The sequence below is a fragment of the Pelmatolapia mariae genome, linkage group LG12, assembly GCF_036321145.2.
Source record: "Pelmatolapia mariae isolate MD_Pm_ZW linkage group LG12, Pm_UMD_F_2, whole genome shotgun sequence".
Classification (NCBI taxonomy): Eukaryota; Metazoa; Chordata; class Actinopteri; order Cichliformes; family Cichlidae; genus Pelmatolapia; species Pelmatolapia mariae.
In genome coordinates this window covers 19,195,837-19,218,566 of record NC_086237.1, presented here as the reverse complement: position 1 = coordinate 19,218,566, position 22,730 = coordinate 19,195,837, and the positions used below count along the sequence as shown (strand labels likewise).

Below are 22,730 nucleotides of genomic sequence, written 5' to 3'. Positions count from 1 at the left end.
GAGAGGCACAGCGTGTTTGTGTCTCAGTCCTCGAGCTCCCCCCTCTGATGTTGTGTGGTTTCTGCAACGCGTAGCAGAGCGGTCGACCTCCCGTGGCTAGCCAATAAGGCACCGCCACGGTTATGTAGGTCGTGGCACCGATGTTCGGCAACTGGAGCTTAGGCACACATTGAAAGAGGCAAACACACACCAGCTAGGATGTACTACTGGGTACCAGTTCAGATGTAGAAATCCAAACAAATTGTCTAATCTCACAAGTACAGACAGCCCGGGTGAAAACACACAGACACGTATGATACACCCACGTGTACACAAGCAGATCTGTTTAAGTCAACATACGTTCCAACAACTCGCCCAGACAATTAAATCCAATAGGTCCCAAAAATAAATAAATAAATCAGGGTGAATCTCAAATTAACCAATTAAGCAAACAAATATCCTACATATGGTAAAATGAAATTTTACAGTGAAACAAATTTGGCTGCAGCACTGACAGATAGCATGACACATAATTCTGTTGATGGACAGAGAAATGTCCCCTGTGTGAAAGCTGTCACTGAATCAAATCCATTTAAGTGTGTGTGTGTGTGTTTTTGCATCAAGATGTAAAGATGACAGGGTGTGAAGGGTTAACTAGACTAAGACAAAGACACAAAACCATTGTGTTGAGTGGAGGGCCTCTGAAGCAGATGGGGCCTTAGGGCTCTCTCCCGCTTGCTCGTTGCCCTTCACTTTCTCCCTCACTGTCTGTCTCCCTCTAGCTTAACGATAACTGGCTTATGAGCTCGGACATTTTCAGTCAAACGACTGAACCCGCTTGCACTGCTTTCTTGACCTCTCAACCCCCGTATCCGTTTCTGTATCTCCTACTCTGTTGCTTTCCACATCATCTAATTATAAATCAATTCTAAGCACACTGGCTTGTAAAAAAAAGACATCTTGATGAGAAAAATTACTCTTCACAAAATGTGAATGGCCATTTTGCCACACTGTCAGGTATATGTCTATATACAAATACCTACAAGTATATGGATATAGAGCAGCTCTGATACTGTAATTTTTGAAAGCTACAAAATGGGTTATTAAATTTCTTTTCTTAAGTGCTAACATATTGTGATGTTGAGCAAAGACCACAACATCACTATATTACCAGCGGATAAGGGAAGGTGCACCGTGGTCCTAAACACAACAGATTACCACACAAAGATCACTACTCTCCTCAGTGACAACAACACCTACGAAGCTTTAAAGCGAGACCCCACAAGCAGCTACAAAAAGAAAGTTATAGCTTGCCTTCAAGACCTTGAAAAGGACAAAATCATTGACCGCATTACATATCACCGGCTTTATCCAGGGGATGCCATACCCTGCATTTATGGACTTCCTAAAATCCACAAGGAAGGGGTCCCACTCAGACCCATAGTCAGTAGCATAAACTCAGCCACTTATAACATTGCGAAACACCTGGCTACCATCCTTGCACCTCTCGTGGGGAACAGCCCACACCACATCAAGAACTCCACCGACTTCACCGACAAGGTCCAGAAACTTACCCTGGATCCAGATGAAACCATGGTGTCCTTTGATGTAGTCTCTCTCTTCACTTGCATACCTACCACGGAGGCTGTGGAGACTGTCAGAAAACGACTACAAGAAGACAGCTCCTTGGAAGACAGGACCAACTTCACACCCGATCAGATCTGCACACTGTTAGACCTCTGCCTTACCACAACATACTTCAAATACAACGAAGGCTTCTACAGACAAAAACATGGCTGTGCCATGGGCTCCCCCGTGTCACCTATTGTAGCCAACCTTTACATGGAGGAAGTGGAAAGGAAGGCTCTTGGCTCTTTCAAAGGAAGAGTACCCAGCCACTGGTACAGATATGTAGATGACACCTGGGTCAAAATCAAGACACAAGAAGTGGAATCCTTCACTGCGCACATTAACGCCGTGAATAAAAACATCAAGTTCACCAGGGAAGACACAAAGGATAACTGTTTGCCTTTCCTGGACTGCGCTGTGCACATTGAAGAGAATGGCAACCTCAACATCGAAGTTTACCGGAAGCCCACACACACGGACCAGTACCTCCTCTTTGACTCCCATCACCCTCTGGAACACAAACTTGGAGTAATCAGGACCCTACACCACCGGGCAAAACATGTTCCCTCTAAGCCTGAGGGAAAAAAGAAGGAACACACACACACGTAAAGGAAGCACTCAAAACATGCGGTTATCCTAACTGGGCGTTCATAAAGTCAGCAAAGAGGCACAGAAAAGAAGATCAGACACCAGCGAGGGAGGATAAGAAAGACAGACGCAACAACGTTGTCATCCCCTATGTAGCCGGTGTATCAGAGAAACTCAGGAGAGTCTTCTCCAAGCACGACATCCCAGTGTACTTCAGATCCAGCAACACACTCAGACAGAAACTGGTTCACCCGAAAGACAAAACTCCAAAACACAGACTTAACAACGTGGTGTATGCTGTACAGTGCAACGAGGAATGCCCAGACCTCTACATTGGAGAGACCAAACAGCCACTTCACAAGCGCATGGCACAACATAGAAGAGCCACCTCCACAGGACAAGACTCAGCAGTCCATCTGCATCTTAAGGATAAAGGTCACTCTTTCGAGGATGCCAATGTTCACATTTTGGACAGAGAGGACAGATGGTTTGAAAGAGGAGTGAAAGAGGCCATCTATGTCCACTGTGAGCGACCATCTTTGAACAGAGGCGGTGGTTTACGACACCAACTGTCTGCCATCTATAATCCAGTTTTGAGATCCCTTCCCAGACGCCTTAACGCCCACTCACATCCTGGGCCATCTGACCTCAGGAATTCACATGACAAGGTGGGGCCAGGTTTCACAATGAGCACACCCGAAACCCTGGCTGATTAGGTCCCACACCCACTTTCACACCTTGGCTCATGTGATTAGAGGATCACCAGGGGGTCTTTTGTCCCTCTTTGGGGGGATACTCCCACTTGGTTTAAATCTGGGACTCTCGGCCATTTGACCTTAGAACTGAAGAAGCTTCTCGGATGAGAGGTGAAACGTCTTCAAGCAACTTAAAGAAGTCCAGACGCTTTTCTATGCAACTCCTTTGACAACATATTGTGTACTTTCCTCACAAAATCATTAACGCAATCACAGCTTAACGTAAACTCAAATGCTAACTCACATATCTCTGCTTGATCTGGTGCCGCTCGTGTGGGTCATCCAACATGTTGACTGACAGGTCTGAGATGGAAACAGCAGCAGAAGCAGTGAGTGTAACCAGCAGCACCAGAACACCTTCACCTTCTTCCAGTGGCAGGTCCAATTTGTGTGTGTGCTCTTTACTAAGAAGCGACAGGTCAATGGTACACCTAGAGAAAAGAATAAACAGACACAAAATGAGAAAATTGTAGACTTTGAGATGAAACTGACAATGAAACATACTGCAGGCCTTATATACTAAAAGAGACAAACAAAGTCATGGTAGGGTTTGTGTTTACAGAAAGAAATGTGTCTAAATTACCGCAGAGCGCCCATGAAATAAAAGAAGAATATACAGATTCTCAGGGTTCCTTTGTTCATTTTTTATCACCTCACTAACTGAAGTTAAGCATCACTTAATAAGCAAACATCTTGTGTAGGATAAAAGCAACAGACGGAAATTCAGCCAAAGCTGACACCATTAATACCTTTTAGAAGACACTTGAAAGCATCTTCTCTTGATTGAATTGATTTCCTAGCATGCCTTTAATATATCTACAGCTAAAACAGAGGCAGGCCAACAGTAATTGCTTTACTTGGGCCAAACAGTTCAAAGCAAAGGTTTGTTTAAGTACATCCATTCTGATGAAAGACAAGGGTAAGAAATCATTCTCACTATGAAAGACTGTAGGGCAGTATTTCAATATGCACAGGATTGAGATGCTCTGCAATAATCTATGCTGAGAATTAGGCAAATAAGACAACTGTGTACTAAAACTAACCCTTACTAAAATGCACCTTTTATCAGCCTGAATAAGCAGTAAGCTTTAATCAACCATACAATTAAAAAAAACCAAAAAACAAAAAGCAAACAAAACAAAATATCCAGAAGTTCCGGTAAAGACCATAGTACCGTCCCATGAAGTCGTCCTTCTTGCCAGCATCTTTGTCCCAGACTGTAATGTCCACAAAGCCTCCCTGCTCATCGTACAAGTGGAAATCAAACTGTTCTCTCCACTGAGGGTTCAGCGTTTTTGAAATTGTCTGAAAAAAAAATCAAACAAGGACATTCACTCTGCCCATGTGTCCATTTGTTAATGTGAGCTATAATTTGTTAGATAATATATGAGCTGGAACCGCTATCAAAATAAAGAGAGAGTCAAATAAATAGTATAAATAAATAACAAGTAAAATAAAGAGCATAAAAACTGTGAATATACCTGCAGAAAGATAACACACAACTAGAGCTGATTTTAAAGACTGATACTGATATTTGGTGACTTCCAGTATGGGCCAGTAATTTTTCTCACAGACACCCCTAACATTTGTTATATGTAATTATTTATTTACTTGTTTACACTCTGCCAAATTCTGCCCAGCTTGTTGTTGTGTTTGGGGTTTTGTGTAGTATTAGTTTAATTATTATTATTACAAAAATAGTCAAATTATAAAGTTTTATCAAAATTCTATAATCTTAACATCATCTCGTTCGTGTGGCTTACCTTACTCTTGTACTTTTGGTGACCCATCCTGAATTTGACGTAAGGGTCACTGAGACCATTGGCATCCATTGGCTGCAGGCCACGGCCCTCTATGAGACTGATGCTGACTATACCTCGCCATAACTGGGCTTTTCGGTGTACATCTGACAGACGCATACTCTGATACTGCAGCAATCACACACACACACACACAAACACACACATACACATTTATACATTTGCATGCACATAGAAACAAACCCACAAAATAGAAGAAATTACAGCATTCATCAATTTATCAAGGCTTGCATACACTTTGCACTTCATTCACTGGAAAATAACCGATATCAAATGCATTGAGACGACACATAAAGAGCAGGCACAAGAAACAAGATAATACTTGAACATAAAATGTGGTAATTCAAGGTAATTTGCTATGTATGAGTTCACCTGACATGCCAGGGCCTCGCTATAAATTACAGCACTGCATTATCCACTTACTGTGAACAATTTCTTGGTAATGCTAAAAAGCGTTATTACTGTGGGTAGCAACATTTCATCCATATTTGTGCAAAAGTGCACAAAATGTATCATCACCTTTTATCCTTAAACAGGGTACAGCAGCGTGAATATTCATTTTTATTGTACATATTCTAAACATTATGTTAGAAAAAGTAATAAAAGGGAACAGACTTGTCAGTTTTTGCTCCAAAACTGGGGAACCTCGCAGTTACTTATAGTTTTCCTCTGTACAGTACATTATTATTCCATCTGGCTACTGTAAACTACTGTAATTCAGATTGATTATTCTCCATATTTTAAGTCTTTTTTTACCCTCAACACTTTTCTTAGCACTTACAGGCCTATTTAACCTCTCTTTGAATCGTGTCAGTATCCTTCACTAAAACAAAGAGCAGGGTTATTTATTTGTCAAACAAATACACTTCCACTTTCTCCCTCTGCCTTCCTCTCTCCTCCTTCCTTGTTAGGAAGAACATATTAGCATAGCTTTTGTTTTGAGGGTGAATTTCATTAAACTCTGAACAAACCCTGCCTCGCAAGCGCAGGCCTTTGATCTAGAGACGGAGCTTCTTAATTTCCATTCTCCAGACATTAAACATTGCGAATAGCTCCCTGCATTAAAGCCAACCTCCCATACAGCAACTCCCACATCCTCCATGGCTCCTGTTCACTGCTACCAACACGCTATATGCTAATGATGAGAGGTCGCTGTTATGTCCTACTGTATTAGAGCACAATCCCTTTTCCCTTGCATCCTTCTTTTTTGTTGCCACATATTTGTTGTTATGGAAAACCATGGGCTATTTGGATTAGGAATCCATATCTCACTGCCAGAACACAGCAGGATGGAGCGCATACACAAAGATGTTCACAGGCTGAAAGTCTTTTAATACAGTTTAAGAACTAATATTGTGTTGCACAGGGTTAAACTTTTGCCAGCTCTCTCGAAGCAGAAAACATATAAGAAATAATCCCAAAATCAGCATTTTGCCCTGTGGTAAAGTTAGAGAGACCTGTATTAACATGCCTCTGCCTCCCAATTATTATCTCAAACTGCTGTTTGAAAAGTTTGCATCTTCTACAGTGGGTTCAATAGTCATATATGCTTCTTTAAGGAAGAAGCGGTGGTGTAAAAATAACTATGTACTGTATGCAACACAGAGGCAAGCAGTGCTTTTTTGGTGGGGTAGCAAAAGCAAATAGTTAGTGTTTCAGTGAATTCCCGAGTCACAGGCAGGGTGGCACAGTTTGAAGGCTTCAAAGGCTTGGTTTGGGGAGGCACGATACAGCAGGACGTCTGCCCATCTCCAACCAAACATACTTCAAATGTATATGTCTCTTGGTGGATATCATAAAGTTTCTATCTCAATAACACTAAAAGTGAAATGTGAGTAAAACAAACAAACAAAATAAAAGTGTGAATAAACTCAATTTTGAGCTCAAAATTGTTCCTGTCACTAAAATTGCTGAATTGAATGAACAGACAAGGTATGTGCATCATGCACGAGCCAGTAAGAAGAAGCGGAACATCAAACAGCATGCTTTCTGTTCAACCTCACGGCCAACAAGAATCACAAAAAATGAAATCAAAAGATAACAGCCCCTTATGTGCGGCAAGATGGGAACTCATAATGACATCAAAATGTTTTTTCACTGGATGCAAAAGGGGTCTAGGAGTGTCCTATAGTCAGTAAAAAAAGTCAAAAGTCAACAATACTTCATATCTCACAGCATATTTGCTGTAGAGGACTTCTTAAAACCCCCAGAATAGAAATCTGCCTTATTTTCCCACATAATAGCTGCAATGCACTGCAAATCAAGGGTGGAAGAAGCACAGAGATCTCACCGATGAATGATTCGAACTGCTTCAAAGTGTAAAAATCAGTGGAATCACAAAAAAGAAAATTCTGAAGCTGCATTATTACTGACTGATTTCACAAAAATGGCTCCAAAGTTAGCAAGTTTTTAATAAAAGTTCTAACAATTATTGCTGATCTTTACAACTAGTACAACAAGTGCTCTTGAAAAAAAAATGCTACTGACTGTAAGGCATTTCCTCCACCCTTAATGTATTTATATCACATATAGTTAGGTCCATACATAGTTGGAGACCTGTTCACAGAAAAATATTTCAATTATAGTTCTATAATGGACATGGACATAATGTGCAGACTCTAAGCTTTAATTTGAGGGTGTCCACAGTCAGATTGGATGAAGGGTTTAGGAGGTTCCAGCTCCTCCTGCCAACCTCTTTTTAAAGGGACCACAAGTAATTGGACATTTGACTCAAAGGCTATTTCATGGGCAGATGGTGGATAATTCTTTGTTATGTCATTATCATTCAAGCAGATAAAAGGCCTAGAGTTGATTTGAGGTGTGCAGCTTGCATTTGGAAGATTTTGCTGTGAACAGACAGCATGAGGTCAAAGGAGCTCTCCATGTAGCTGAAACAAGCCACCCTTAAGCTGAGAAAACAGAAAAAAAAAAACATCTGATAAACTGCTACAATATTAGGAGTAGCAAAATCTACAGTTTGGCACATCCTCAGAAAAAAAAGAAAGCACTGGTCAACTCAGGAACGCAAAAAGACCTGGACATCCATGGAAGACAACAGTGGTGGATGATCGCAGAGTCATTTTCATGGAGAAGAGAAGCCCCTTCACAAAAGCCTACCAAGTGAACAATACTCTCCAGGAGGAAGGCGTATCGATATCCAAGTCTACCATGAAGAGAAGACTCCATGAAAGTAAATACAGAGGGTTCACTGCAATGTGCAAGCCACTCATAAGACTGTGGCTTATGAGTGGCTTGCAAAAAAAACAAAAACATCTAAAAAAGAATATATATAACAGTTCTGGAAAAACATTGTCTGGACAGATTAAACCAAGATCAACCTCTACCAGAATGATTGCAAGAAAAAAGTATGAAGAAGGTGTGGAACAGCTCATGATCCAAAGTATACCACATGATCTGTAAAACATGGCGGAGATAGTGTGGTGGCTTGGGCGTGCTTGCCAGTGGCACTGGGACACTAGTGTTTATTGATGATGTGACACAGGACAGAAGCAGCCAAATGAATTCTGAGGTGTTCATATACGTACTGTCTGCTCAAAACCAGCTAAATGCAGTCAAATTGATTGAGCGACATTTCATAATACTGAAACACACAACCATAGCAACCCAGGAGTTTATTAAAGCAAATAAGTAGAATATTCTTGAATGGCCAAGTCTGTCGTCTGATCTTATCCCAGTTGAGCATTTCACTTGTTAAAGACTAAACTTTGGACAGAAAGGCCCACAAACAACAGCAACTGAAAGCCGCTGCAGTAAAGGACTGGCAGAGCATTAAAAAGGAGGAAACCCAGCATCTGGTGATATCCACGAGTTCAAGCATTCAGGCTGTCATTGTCAGCAAAGTATTAGAAATGAACATTTTATTTTCAGTTATTTAATTTGTCCAATTACTTTTGAGGCCTTGAACTGATGGAATTGTGTTAAAATGATTTAGTTGCTCACATTTTTATTCAATGTTTTTGTTCAACACGCTGAATTAAAGCTGAAAGTCTGCACTTCAACTGCATCTGAGTTGTTTTATTCAAAATTCATTGTGGTAATGTACACAATCACAGTCAGAATAAAGTCGTCTCTGTCCAAATATTTACGGACCTGACTGTATGACTTGCCTTCACACGTGTGAAGAATAGTACACCTTTAAGCTCACTTGCATTCCAAAAATGAGCTAACATAACCTCAGCAGATGCAAAGTATATTGCAGCTTGTGGAAAATAAGCTGGTGACAATGAGAACTGAAGAAATATTAAAGAAAAAAAAACTGCCAATACCACATTTGTGGAAGGAGGAAACGGAGGAAGGGAGGGGAAGGGCCACGGAGACTCCATCCATGTACCAGAACACCAGTGAAGAAGGACAGGTGAGGTGCAGTGCGGTCGGTAGTGGGGTTACAGTACAGTTAGAGGTTTCATGAGTTACATGCTGTTTTAGTTTACCTTACTAGATCGTTTCCAGTTCCTTCTCAAAAGCATGGTCTGTAAATGAGACAAAGCGGTTACAGAAAACCCCCCAGTATCTCCCTTTAAGGCTGAACGGCCAGAGGTTAAAGGTCATGGAGGTCAGTGATAGGGGTGTGAGGGGGACAGGGAGAGTAGGGCAGCCACAATCATGCAAGTTAAGTGAGTGTACAGTATAAGCACTCTATGGAGTCAGAAATTATTTATTTGTATAATATACACTGGTGCCTGTTGATACATTTCACACATTTTAATAATTTTTTTCTATACACTTGTTTTTCCTGCCCTTTTCCATCGTAGACCCAAGCAAAGGCAGCACCTAAAGCTCTTACCTGCTTACATATTTGAATAAGAACAAGCTATAAAAATCTCCTTAAAATGCATCGAGTCTTCTTCACTGCCTCGCACTATGTCACAGATTTTGGCCCTCTCTGTTTTTGAGAAAAAAAATGAAGAAATAAATGCCATCATGTTAAACAAACGCTCATCAACTTTAATATAACTGAGTAAAGTCCCATTGTTGACGCTGAGTTGTCATCGGTTGCTCGAGGATCTCAAAAAGCGAATTAAAGTTATATATTCCATCTTACAGGTTCGTACCAGTAGATGGCAACAGAGAGAATTTATTACTATAACCTTGTACTCAATTTTTCACAGTGGGAGAAATCCAAACTGGTGCTTAACCTAAATAGAGTTTATTTGTTCTGTCAATTGTGGACTCTCTGAACTACAGTAGTAAATAAGCTGCAGAATTAAGACATCAGATCAAAAGGAATAAAATATTTCCCCCATGACTCTGCCTTGGTCTGAATCGAGCATGCAGGGGTCCAATTAACCAAACAAATAATTGAACATAAATAAATGCAACTCCGAAACCCCATGCACGTCCGCAGAGGCACGAGCCAACATAATTAGGAAAGAAGATCCAGTGCTCTTTGAACATGCAACTTTTCCATACAACATATTCATTACACTTTAGTTTATGCATATGTATTTGCTGAGTTGAGTTTCTACTAAGTGAGGCTGAACGAAACCAGCACATTGTTCTTTAGCACAACTTGAACACAGCGTTTACATGTAACATGGGTGCTGAACTTCATTTATGTCCTAAAACTATTGACCTTTCTAGTGTCTTTCAGAAAAGTGATGCTAAAGTGAAGGATTAGGAATATGATTCATCCATGTTGATCTATTGTAGGGATGCGATACTCTTTATTTTAAAATAAAAGAGTGATTGCCCCCAAAAAGGAGGATTTGTGGTGTATGCATGAAAAGACAGAGATGAATAAATAATCAGAGTTATTATAGATTTCCAGATTTCTTACAGCATCCCTCACGTCTCCCTCCTTTGGTGTCAGAGTAACGGATAGTTCCAGGCTGCCCAGGTTATGTTCAGGGTACTGTGGGTCCTTCAGGTCCAGTGTCACGTCCAGTGCCCTTTGGAGATAAACAATAAGCCATATTCACATATTGTTTCCTGTAAGCACTTACATATATAGTGTACAAGCAGTAAAATGCATTGTGGAAATCTGATTTAAAAAATTCACTCTGTGACGTTATTAGTGAATTTTATGTTAACATCAACATAGCCATGCAACATAAACAAAAACAAGTTATCGAGCTAATTTAACCTTTTACTAATTCGCTTCCAAGGTCTTTATATAGTTTTTAAGGCAGGTTTCTTAACTTGTCATAGGCGTAAAAGCACTGAGTTATATTTGCTCTATGACCTCTTACATGAGGTCATATTCTCCTCTGTAAAAACTGTATATTGTGTAAGCTGACTTCCCATCACACTGATTGCCCACTAGGGCAACCGATTAGACTGGACTCATCACTATTATCAGAAATAACACCTGCATATAGCAAGAGTAAATGTGTGCTGTTGCCAGTTTAGATTCACCCAGCCTCTATGTGACTAGAAATAAAACAAGCCAAGGTAACCAAAATCATATGCATGTGCCTTTTCCTTGAGATGTTCACACTATATAATGCAAAATAATCAATTCCACTTGAGATACTATACTTTATACTGTAACAAACGGCTGTAAAAACACAGTACACTTTGTGCAAGTGATTAGATTACCAAAAGTATTGATGGATCTGAGCTACTTTACAAACTTACATTATTCCTTTTGTTTTTGTATGTCTGTCTATGGTTTCACAGGCAAACGTTTAGCTTCGTGAAAATATGAGTTGAAGTACCAAAGATTGCCACTAGAGGGAAGTCAAAGACTATATCTACTTGCTAGTACAGTCTTTGAAGGCAATCCATAGATACAGAGTCAATCAGACTGCTTACTTAATAGGGAATCAAAAAGACCAAGGGTGTGTAAAAGATGCATTCAAAACAGGCAGGCAATAAAATATTATAAGTCAAATAAGAGAAAGAGACCTCTGATGTTCCAGTGACTCCAGATAGAGGTATGCTGAGCCCATGAAATCATCCTGAAGTCCAAAGTCATAGTCAAAGACCTACAAAGGGACAAATATAAAGCAGCTACAGTACAGCGATGGTACAAATGAAGACCTTTTACCCTTTATAACTTCTACAGAAAGATTTAACATTAACTTAAAGAAAGACATTTTAGAGCTAGGTGACATTTTTGCCTCAGCACTTATCTGCCGTACCTTGACATACAGTGGGTCCCTCAGGGTTTCCACCAGAAGGCTAACTCTCTCATCCCACACTGGGTTGAGGTTCTTATGGATGGTCTTGCTTCTAAACACTTCCTTCCCTGCAATCTTAAACTTCACGTATGGATCACTGGTCCCTAAGAAGAAGAAAAGCAAACACATAAAAACACACAGTCATATGTGATTAAAATACAATTCTGACAAAGGCTGTTGATCTAAATATTGATTGGACAAAGACATTTTTCATTTTCCCATTATTTTAAATGGTCAAACTGGCATTACCTTCTTCACTTTGTGGAATTTACCGAAGAGCAGCAACTCTGTTGTGAAAAAAATATTTGCTTCTGCCCACTAATAATAGAGTAATCAGGACTTACAGGATTTTGTCAAAATAAAAATAAATAAATATTGCCTCTGCACAATTTCTTAACGTGAAAACTGTAGTTTTTAGCATACTATTTTATTTATTATTTTAGACTATTTTTTATTTTTGCATTATTTATGCCAAACCCCCTCAGATCAATTTTAAATACAAACATATGAAAAGCTTGATATGCTACTGTGAACCAGGCTCGGAGAGAATCGGCCACGTGACTCAAAGTTACGGTCATGTGATACAAATATGAACTGTTTTCAGTGGCTTTCTATGACCACTAGGTGACGGCATTGGTTCGTATTGGTGTTATTCTGTGGGGCACAAACTGCAAACAGGCACCGATGAATGAATGCAAAAACAATTAACTTTAATGGGATCAACGAACCAACCTAACAAATTTCCCACGCGTGGGACTAATAAAGGTTATCTTATCTTATCTTATCTTATCTTATCTTATCTTATCAAAGAGACAACTTGTTTACATTACATGGAAGCAAATAAATCTAATTTTAACCCATATAGAAATAATTTTAGATCAAATCAATAAAATGTTATTTTACAGCTGTATCCCATTACTTAAAACACAAGCTGCACTCTGAGAGGCTGTGCACATTTATACATGACTGGCTGTTAAACTCCTTGTATGTATCCACATATATGTGAGCGACTTAAGCACTGATTCTGTGGTGCCTCAACAAGCATCTATATTGTTCAGTAAACCCTTCCCCTTCAGTCAATTATATTTTAAGGGCTTCACATGCACAACAACACTGAAAATAGTCATTAAGATATTATATACACACACACACACACACACACACACACACACACACACACACACACACACACACACACACACACACACACACACAAAATCCTGTTCAAAGAAGTATTTAAGGAAGAAAAACTACTCTGTACAGCCACTCTAAATGTGGCTGTACCTGACAGTTAGTAGTACCGTGGTACAATGAAAAGCACCAATGCTGACTATTCCTGTTAAGTCAAAACAAAGTTTAAATGCAAGAGCAAGGAAGTGTGTCATTAGGAGTTTCCTAAAACTGTTGGTAAAATGTGCTTCCTGAATAGAGGCCTTTTCAAAGTTTGGGGAATGAAAAACAAAACTGCATCCTCAACTATTTTGTCTCTCTGCCTAACAGTTTGGCAGTGAAGGATCTCAGGGAGCGAACTGGAACATAACATGACAGATTGTCAGAAATGTTCGATGGTCCAAGACAGTGTAAGGCTTTATATACAAGAGCCTTTTAAAGTGGATTCTGTACAATACTGGAGGCCAGTGCAGAAACTATAGTGACTTCCCCTTGGTTACTTGTGTTAGTGAACCTTGGAACTTCTAAATTAGCTACAGCCTGCTAATGTTTCTCATTTCTTAGAAAATTCAGCCAAGAGAACACAGAAATAATCCAGTTTACTGGAACTAAGTGTATGAACAAGATTTTCTGAATCGTGGAGAGTCATGAAGGATTGCACTTTGGAGATTTTCCCACAGTGAAAGAAGCATATCTTGGTAATGAAATCTAAATTATGTGGGATTTGAAAAATCAAAGTTTAAAATAACTCCAAGACTCTTAACTTGTGGCTTTAGTCTGTCAGCTGCCTAACTTACTGCAAATTTACAAAGTCACAGTACTGTCAAAGATATAGATTTTTTTAAAGATACATATTGATTCTGAAGATGTGACAGAAAAGTTCAGATACTTAGATTCTAGCAATCTATCAATGCGCCAAAGCAGTGCCCTGCTTCCTCTCACTCAGTCAGATTACCATCTTCCTGTCAGGGTTCTGGTTGAACAGTATTCTGTTATAGTCTTATAAACTGCATTTTGAATGTGTCCCAATGCCAGCAGTTTTTGAAGACGAATACGATTTTATTGTTGTAAAGTTATCATCTGTTGTCATTTAAAAGTTCCTGGTCATTTTTTTTGTCTTCATTTACTGCACATCTATTTTCAAGCATTTTCTATATCTACCCAAGGTTTTCTTATTTCCCCTCTGTTAATGAGTCTCCTGGGGAGTCTGTGCTTATCTAACATGATGTTCTGAGAGTAAAGGGTAATGTACGCTATACAGATTGTTAAAAAACCCTAGAGGCAAATTTAGTGATATTGCGCTATATCTGAGCAAAATCTGTTTGACTTGGGTAACTATAATTATGATGTGTATTATCTTCTAATGAAACAGTACCCTGATGTGACTGTTTATACAGTATGTGACTTGAATCACTGTTGTGTTATCATCCACTGTGACCAAAACACCAAGGGAGGGAATGGTAATATCGAGCAATTCTGATTTATCTACAAACAGAGATGTGCAGATGCGCTGCATGTTAACAATACTTTCCAAAGTCAAAGGAAGAATGTTGGCTATATGTTGTACATTAACATATGCTAAATACTGACAAGCAACAGAGATCGATAGCAGCCACAGAGCATATCTTTTATATCCAACAATCTGCTCTGTTTTCTCTTAAAGAGCTTGAACTGCTGACTGACAGCACGGGAACTAGTGGATAAAAGCTTCTCTGCTCAGTGTTTGCACATGTCTCATCAGTTCAAGATAGAGTCTTTCCCTATCATTAGCATGACAATACCAGCGAATATCTGACTCCTACATAACGACATTGCTGATGCTTATGAGAGGCAGTAAAGAACAGTAATGACACGACTTGTCGACTGGGTTATTTTGTCACTATAATAAAAATGAAGCATGAGTAATTATGTTGACTATTATCGTCAGCATAATTTTATAGTATACTCAATATTTTAACATATGCAACATATTAAGTGGTGTGTTTTTTCAGTGCTAGGAGGCTTTGCTCTCATCAGGCCAGTGTCTTTGCAAAGACACTGGCCTGATGGGAAAAGGTGTCTATTTCTTCACATTTAAAATGACTCACACACCCTCAAGCTCACTTGCAGAGCTACTAGAGACACACATGAAGCTTTTTACACACCGTTGCTCTTGACACGTTACTGCAAGGAAGCTGCAACAGGAGGACACGAATGACAGGATAAGAAGAAGAAGAGAGGTAAACATATACAGCCAGTCACGTCAGAGAAACAAAAATAAAAAAAATCAAGAAAACACTGCAACATCTTATATCACTGATATGAGCTGATAACTTATGAACTATCTGAAATTGTCCCAAACCACAGTGTGCAGCTAAAGGCATTATTTTCTAAAAGTGCTCCAACTTTCTTTCTCTATCTCGCTCTCGTTCTATATCCCAGCAGGTCAATATTCCTCAGACACACATCATTGATTCAGACCTTGTGCATCCCACAGTGCCAGCTTTATGAGGCCATAAACACATGCAGGCTGAAAAGTATGAAATAGAAAAGACTGGTGCTGTGGGTGGCCGAATATGAGTGAGAGTGGGTACAGCACAGAGGAGCGAGCAGAGAGATGCTTTCTTGGAAACCGACCATTATGTATGACATTCATATCTGATTTTTCCAAAGACTGCACACTTGGGAAAAGCCCATAAAAATTAGGTGATTTATGTCTCAAATGTGGGCTGTTAGGTAGATAGATCAATAAGCTATAGGTTTTGTAGGAGGTCTCATGGATTGGTTGTCACGATCCTGGGTCATCTGACCCAGCGTTTTTAGTTTTTATATATTTGATGTTTATGGTTTATGTTTAAGTTCATTAGGTTATATAAGCTCATTCTATTTTGCCTTGGTTGCCATTTAGTTCAGTGTTTCTTAGATCCATTTGTGTCATCAACCCCCGTGTTTAAGTCTCTCTTGTCGGTTTGTCATGTTGAGTCTGCGTGTTTCATGTATGCGTGTCCTATGTTATCAAGCTCTTGTCATGTCTGCGTCGCGTTATGTTTCCCGTTTAATTTTGAAGAGGTCTGGTGTCCCATGTTCACTGTGTTTACTTTCACTTACCCTGTAGTGTCATTATGTTCATTCTAATCAGCTGTTTTCCCATGTGTTTCCACTTCCCCGGTCACCTCATGTGTGCATTTAGTCTGTGTGTTTTCATTCATTCCTCGTCCGATCGTCTGCTATCCTGCTATGTCATGCCATGTTTCCAGATCTATGAATCCATGGCAAGTCTTCACGTTTCAGGTTTTCCATGCCAGGTTTTTATGATCACGTTCCAGAGTTTATGTTTAGACTTAGTTCTTCCCAGTTTAGGTTATTGTTTAGTGTCGCCTTTGACTTTTGTTTTGTAATTTTTTACCAGCCTTAATAAAAGGCTGTTAAGTTTGAGTTTAGTTTTCGAGTATCTGCACTTGGGTCCACCTCCTCACTCCACACAGTCTGCATCCGCACACTGTGACATTGGTTTGCCAGGACATTTGTTCACATTATGAGCAGAAAGCTACAGAACAGGAGGGCTCAAGAAGGGGACACTGGGTATAAGGAAAAACATGCAAAGGTCACAAAAATGGGTGCTCTGGGTACTGAAGTGCTGCCATGGGAAAGTGATTACGTATCTCTGTCTTTCTGCCATTAAGTTGCACTTATGCTAACAAATATTGAGCAAAACATATGAGGTACTGAGAAGATCACAAGCAAATTTAAACTTTACATTTCTAAGTCTTTAAATACACCATCAGGAAATTCAAAACCCAGCTTTCTGGGCACAACACTGAGTCACATTTGCTCTTTCAGCTTTACACAAGGGGATTTCTAAAGCTCTTCCCTGGACAGGAAACAATCAGGTTGACTAGGCAAGTGGAACGAGGAAAATCTTGCTATCTGAGCAATGTTGATACTGGCTTGACATAAAAAAAAAGAAAGAAAAAAACAGCTACTGAAGTGTGCGTTTTGCCTTTTTGCTTTAATAGTTATACTGCTAAGATAGCCTACACTTGTGAAGATTGAACAATGTAAGTAAAAAGAAATCATCTTATATGTATGTAACGTATTTTGATTGAACTGGTTTGATGTTTAATTCATTGAATTAAGGAATGGGTGGAAGAGTCAGCAAAGGAGGCTTCTGGGACCAGATTCAGTAATGATAACATTGGCTGACTCACATCTTCACCTACTAACATGATGCTTGTGTCAGCACTGTTGCTATGTTTGTGCGTCTCAGTTCATTTCAGTGAACAGGTCGGAAGCACTAAACTCTGTATTTGGAACAAGGGCTTTTCTCGAGCACCGCCGGTGTAATCGAAAATCCATGATTTCCCCGAAATGAGATATTAAAGATTTGGTTTTCCTCCTAATCCTCCTTCCTAAAGCAAATCTTTGGCTCCACAGACCAGTGGGTAAGTGAGCAAGAGATCTGACTGAGAGACAAGAAATTACCAAGAACACAAACAGCTAATGCGTGCTTCACATTCGCAGTGTTAATCTATTAATTTTGTATGATGCTTTTAAAACCGACCACAAAAACTGTGTAACAGTATCCGAGAGTAGAAATAAATGTATTTAAGAGCGGACTCAGAGGAGTACAGACCAGGTAAATTTGCCCCGGGAGTGGAACATCAACACATCTAAAAGCCCATGATACACTTCTTTTTGATAGCAGCTCTGTCTTCTTGAAAGACAGCTGAGAACATAATCCACCAGACATTTATCTGTTCAGAACAACTAATGAGCACTGGCCATAAAAGCACTGCTCTCTGTGTCTCTTTGCCAGTAAGGCAGACTGCCATGTGGGACACCTGGGCCTGCAGTAAGAGCATGCTATCCACTATCCAAAAAATAAATAAATAAATAAATAAATAAAAACACCCACTCCAACAAAATCTTCAATTTCACTTTAAACGGTCATTTGAAAAAGGATTAACAAACACTCCAAAACAAGAAAACATTATTAGTATTACTCACACTCTTCAATTAAAGTTCAAGAGCGTACCTTAAGAGAATAATGTCAGCCTTTACTAAATGGTCCTTTAATGCTTTATTTCACTATCTGGAGTGCTGTATTAACTGCAGAGTAAGTTTAGAAGGCAAATCTATGACTGTACTTGAAACAAACTAAAGTGTACTCCACCACTGTGTACTCATGAATGTTCACAGTGCACATTAAATCAAGAGTGGCTTCTCACTGTTGAAAGTATCAGTCTAAGCAGTTTTCAGTTGAAGAGCCCACAACTCAAAGCCCGACTGCAGGTGAGGAGCCCCATGCTTGTTGGATATTAGGGCCTTTCTTTTTCTGCCATTAAAGCTGTTGAATTTGTCAGCGTATGGCTCTATTGTAAAGTAAACTGAAGGTTTTGAGAGAGGTCAATGAGCTCAAATGGCCTGAAATGTGATGCGTGCCAGAAACACCACAGAGAGCCACATCAACTAAATCTTCACTCACCACCACCTGCGCCATTGACCAGATTTCCATCCCTGCAACTTTGTTGATTTCCCAAATAATTAAAAAAAAATCTGAAGGATTACTATTTTGACACAGTGGAGACGATGCAGCACACAGGTTTGAGGAGACAGAGTGATCGGAAAACAGCAGCTGTGCTGAAAACTAACACAGAAGCCCAATCAGGGTTTTCTTCCCACCAATACATGTTTGGATCTAAATGTTAAATTACAGCAATGTGCGCAACATGCATATTATACTTGAAAGTTACGCTCACGTCAACACGTGCCAGTGTTTGCCTTTGATCTGCAGTAGCTGGTGCTTGTATTAAAACACAGTAGACTGAGCTCAGTTGATGCAGCTATTTTCCACATTTGGTATAATGTTGACAACCACTCTCATTATGACCTCTTCAGTTTCCTCTCTGTCTATTACCCCTTCATAGATCGCACAACATTCCCGCAACATTCCCAAGTTTTTCTTCTCTATTTCACTCCCTTCTGTCTCTCTTGAATAAATGTCTTCACTAAAACTCCCCAAAATAGTTTCAAGTTGATTTCTTGCTTTTGGTATTAATGCACAACTTTGACATACACTCACATTATCAAAAATCCTATTGCCATTCCTCACAGTGTAATGAAAAAATTATTTGCAGCACGGCAGAAATGATGCAGCCTCTCATGTTATCATGTGGAAAAGCCCAGCTTTTCCTCCTGGGACAATGCAAACAGGATCTGCAGTCTTAATGTGACAAAAATCATGAAGCGTACAGCATCCCACAGTTTTTTCAGCTCATTGTTTCTGGTATTATGAGAAAATATTATAGACAATAACTTGTACATATAATTTTCCAAAATGATGAATGCGAACACTGCCGACCTTGTGAAAAAAGCTTGTTTCTCATCATTTGCATTTCACTTTGCAGTACTCGTTGTGAATTTGAGACACTTTCAAAAACTACGAGTTCCAGCTCCAGTTAAATGAGGCTGCCACACAGTCATTACAGGGACAGAGTGAAAATATAGACAAGGTTCATCAAAATCTAATGCTTCCATTTAAAAATCAATCCAAGTGGATGCAAGTATCCCAAACAATGCTCCAATCAAACCCCTTAACAATCACTAATGTCTTAGGAGAAAACTCATCAAAGGAAATGAAGTTTGTGATTGTGGCATTCATGCACTCACAGTGAAGCGGTCATTCAAACCCCACTACAATATTCACTTCTTGCTTTTTTGTGACTACCTCATTTCCATGCTGATGTGTGTTTCTGTTAGACACAGCCACACATTTAAGGACAAACACGCCTCTAGTTTATTATTCACGCAGGGGCAAAAAATAGAACAGTTTTACACTAATGTTGGAAACCAAAGATTGTGTTAAGATGGTGATGTCATGCCTACTATAACACTGATATATCTGATATAAAACTGATATATCGCTTGACCTGCCTTTGATAGTTCAATATAAACCAGCTGACATGTCCATATCTTTCTTTCTTACTTCCTAAACAATCCACAAAGGCACAGACCACGCAATTCCAGTACCGGTATAGTCTGCTCCACATGACACTATCTTAATGAAGGCTCTCTAATGACCTAATGAAAGGTGCTTGTTTCTGACTCCAGGGTGAAAGGTGTAATAAGACAACAATGGTGTCTGTCACATTGATTTACACTGCTGTGCAGAAAAATTCGTTATTCTTCTTCCTCATTTTCATCATCAATTACTAGATGCTCATTATACATTCATGATCAATAGCTTTCTGTGTCAGTACAGGGCAGACAAACGGGTCTGAATTATTAAATGATAATATATGAGCAGTTAATCACGTGTCAGCATAGGACAGTGTAATAGTATGCTCTAAAAATAAGTATCACACTCAATAAGAAGCTTGGGATGGCTGAAGGGTGGAGGTGGAAATAAAAGGGCCTTTAAAGAGTTCAGCAGTATAATCTTGTTTTTATTTCCTTTTAACTTCACAAAAGTTGAGTCGGACATAACTTTTTATCTATTCGGCTGCACAGCAGGCCGAATAGATACAAAAGTAAACAAGTGAATCGATTTTTAAAGAAAGGAAAGTTCAGAGAGGGCTGGATTTGCTGATAGGTGCAAAACATATACAAATGTGGCAGACAAAAACACAGAAACACACTGAAAAAAATCAGACAGACTCAAACGCCAATGAATATGAATAAAAGAAGAGAAAGGAGGGAGCACATCAGAGTGTGATGGGAATGCTGTTCCATAGTTTGGGGGCACGCATGGAGAACATATGATTTCCTCGAAATGTGAATCTAAAGTGTGGGGCAGCCAAAAAAATCTAATGAGCTGACCTGAGGCACCTGAAAATGGTGTAGGAGTGTAAAAGGTCAGTGATATAAGGAGCCAAACTATGAAGGTCTTTACAGACAAATATAAATCAATTCTAAACCTCACAACCAAGCAATGGAGAGAAGCTGAAACAGGTGTAATATGATCTTGTTTTTTGGGTGCCTGTGAGTGAGCCTGACAGCAGCATTTTGAACAAGCTGAAGACGGCATAGAGAGCACCGAGTGAAACCAGAGTAAAGTGGCTCACATCAGCCCACGTGAAAGAAATGGGGGCATAAATGAGAGATCACATAAAGAAAGGTTTTGGTCGTTGTCTTGACATCGATGGACAAGCTGCCAAAAAAAGAGGACAATTTCTAAAATCCAAAAACATACAACAATAAACCTGCCAACTTTCTTTTCCAAAATAAAGGTATGCAAATACACTGAGCAAAAATTTACCAACAATCTGATGTCAGATTTGTAGATCCTGGCCCTTAGCACTAACATTTTCAGTGAGTAAAGCAGAATGAATATAAATGACAAAACACCTGCTGACAGCATTAGAAGTTCATCAATAATGCATTATGTTATAATAAAACACCTGCTCTGTTATTCAGTCAATGAGACTAATAGTATTTTTTAATTATCAAATACAACAAAATTAGGTAAACATAAGCCAAAATCACAGTGTATGTGACTACAATACATATTAATGCAATAATTTTGACACTATAATAAATACATATATAAAGACTACCTTTGGAAATAAGTCAATCTAACATCTAATTTGTAGCATTTAGCAATTCAGTGTGATTAATCTCAGAAAACGAGACCGTACAAAGTTCTAACCTTGAAAGGCCCAGCTTTATTAACCTCACTAATACAGTGTGGGAAGATTTATTCGGAGTTAGCCAATAGGTTACCTGTCAAAACATCTGTTATTAAGAACCACACTGGAGGAGGCTCACTGATGTGTGTCATGAGATCTGAGACAGGAGGAGAGAAAAATGCAGTAAAACTTCCCATAAAGCCCTCAGTCACGCTCGAGCTGCACGCCCAGAACGGGTTCACGTTTAGGTTGTAGAAGCTGTGTGTGGCTGCAAATATGACTGTGTGTGTGTGTATCCTGGTCTATGTGTAATGTCAGGACTGACTGATGGTTACAGCTCTGGGGATTCCCATTAGGCAGAATGCAATCTGGTAAAGAGGCTGTACTGGGTGAGACTCCACATAAGGCACTTCATCTCGAGATAGTGAAGTATTGGTTGAGAACCTGCTTCATTGCAACTGCACACAATCACACACTCTGCACCTCTTCTGATGTAAGCTTTAAGCTTACTTCCATGGCCTGAAATTTACCCAATATTAACCTTCACTAAGTGCGCGTGGATACTAAAGCCCAAAGTGACAGGTTAGATAGCAGCATGAGCATCCGACTCATACAGCTGAGCTGAACGAGCAGAGAAAGACAAAGAGCGCGCACGACTTGTAGGAGAATAGCATGGGAGGTGAGAAAGTAATTAAGGACACTTAAAATAAAACAAAACACAGCATGTTGCCAGTGGTGTCAAGCTCTGTCACTGTCACTGTACTTTGCAAACTGAAAACTAATCACTGCAAACCTTCACACTAATACCTAAGCCACAATCACAGTGCATACTGCCTCAAGATGAATTCATCTGCAGCTATCTACAAAGAGAGAGCGACAACACTGTTAATCACCCGTAATAGTGTTTGCAACATGCTGTACTGCATGTTGCAAACACTACATGTACTGTAAGAGATACAGTACATGTGATCAATCTACAGCCTCAAAGACCTACAATTATGCTTGTGCTCAGCTGTTTGTCTGTTCCTGCAGTAGAAGTGT

The 22,730-nt window shown here is 39.6% G+C and overlaps 1 protein-coding gene across 5 annotated transcripts in view; it reads right to left on the bottom strand.

Moving 5' to 3' along the window:
* The window catches only part of LOC134638595 (multiple C2 and transmembrane domain-containing protein 1-like), a 132,181-nt gene that overhangs the window by 55,763 nt on the left and 53,688 nt on the right, over positions 1–22,730 (bottom strand). For 3 of the 5 annotated variants that reach the window (XM_063489327.1, XM_063489329.1, XM_063489331.1), the window contains exons 3-9: positions 11,875–12,017; positions 11,639–11,718; positions 10,569–10,680; positions 9,223–9,261; positions 4,715–4,879; positions 4,126–4,256; positions 3,196–3,382 (exon numbers count right to left, since the gene is read on the bottom strand). In XM_063489327.1, coding sequence (XP_063345397.1) covers positions 3,196–3,382; positions 4,126–4,256; positions 4,715–4,879; positions 9,223–9,261; positions 10,569–10,680; positions 11,639–11,718; positions 11,875–12,017 — 857 coding nt within the window. The remainder of the gene's footprint in view (positions 1–3,195; positions 3,383–4,125; positions 4,257–4,714; positions 4,880–9,222; positions 9,262–10,568; positions 10,681–11,638; positions 11,719–11,874; positions 12,018–22,730) is intronic. The other 2 variants (XM_063489328.1, XM_063489330.1) reach the window with 1 other exon arrangement.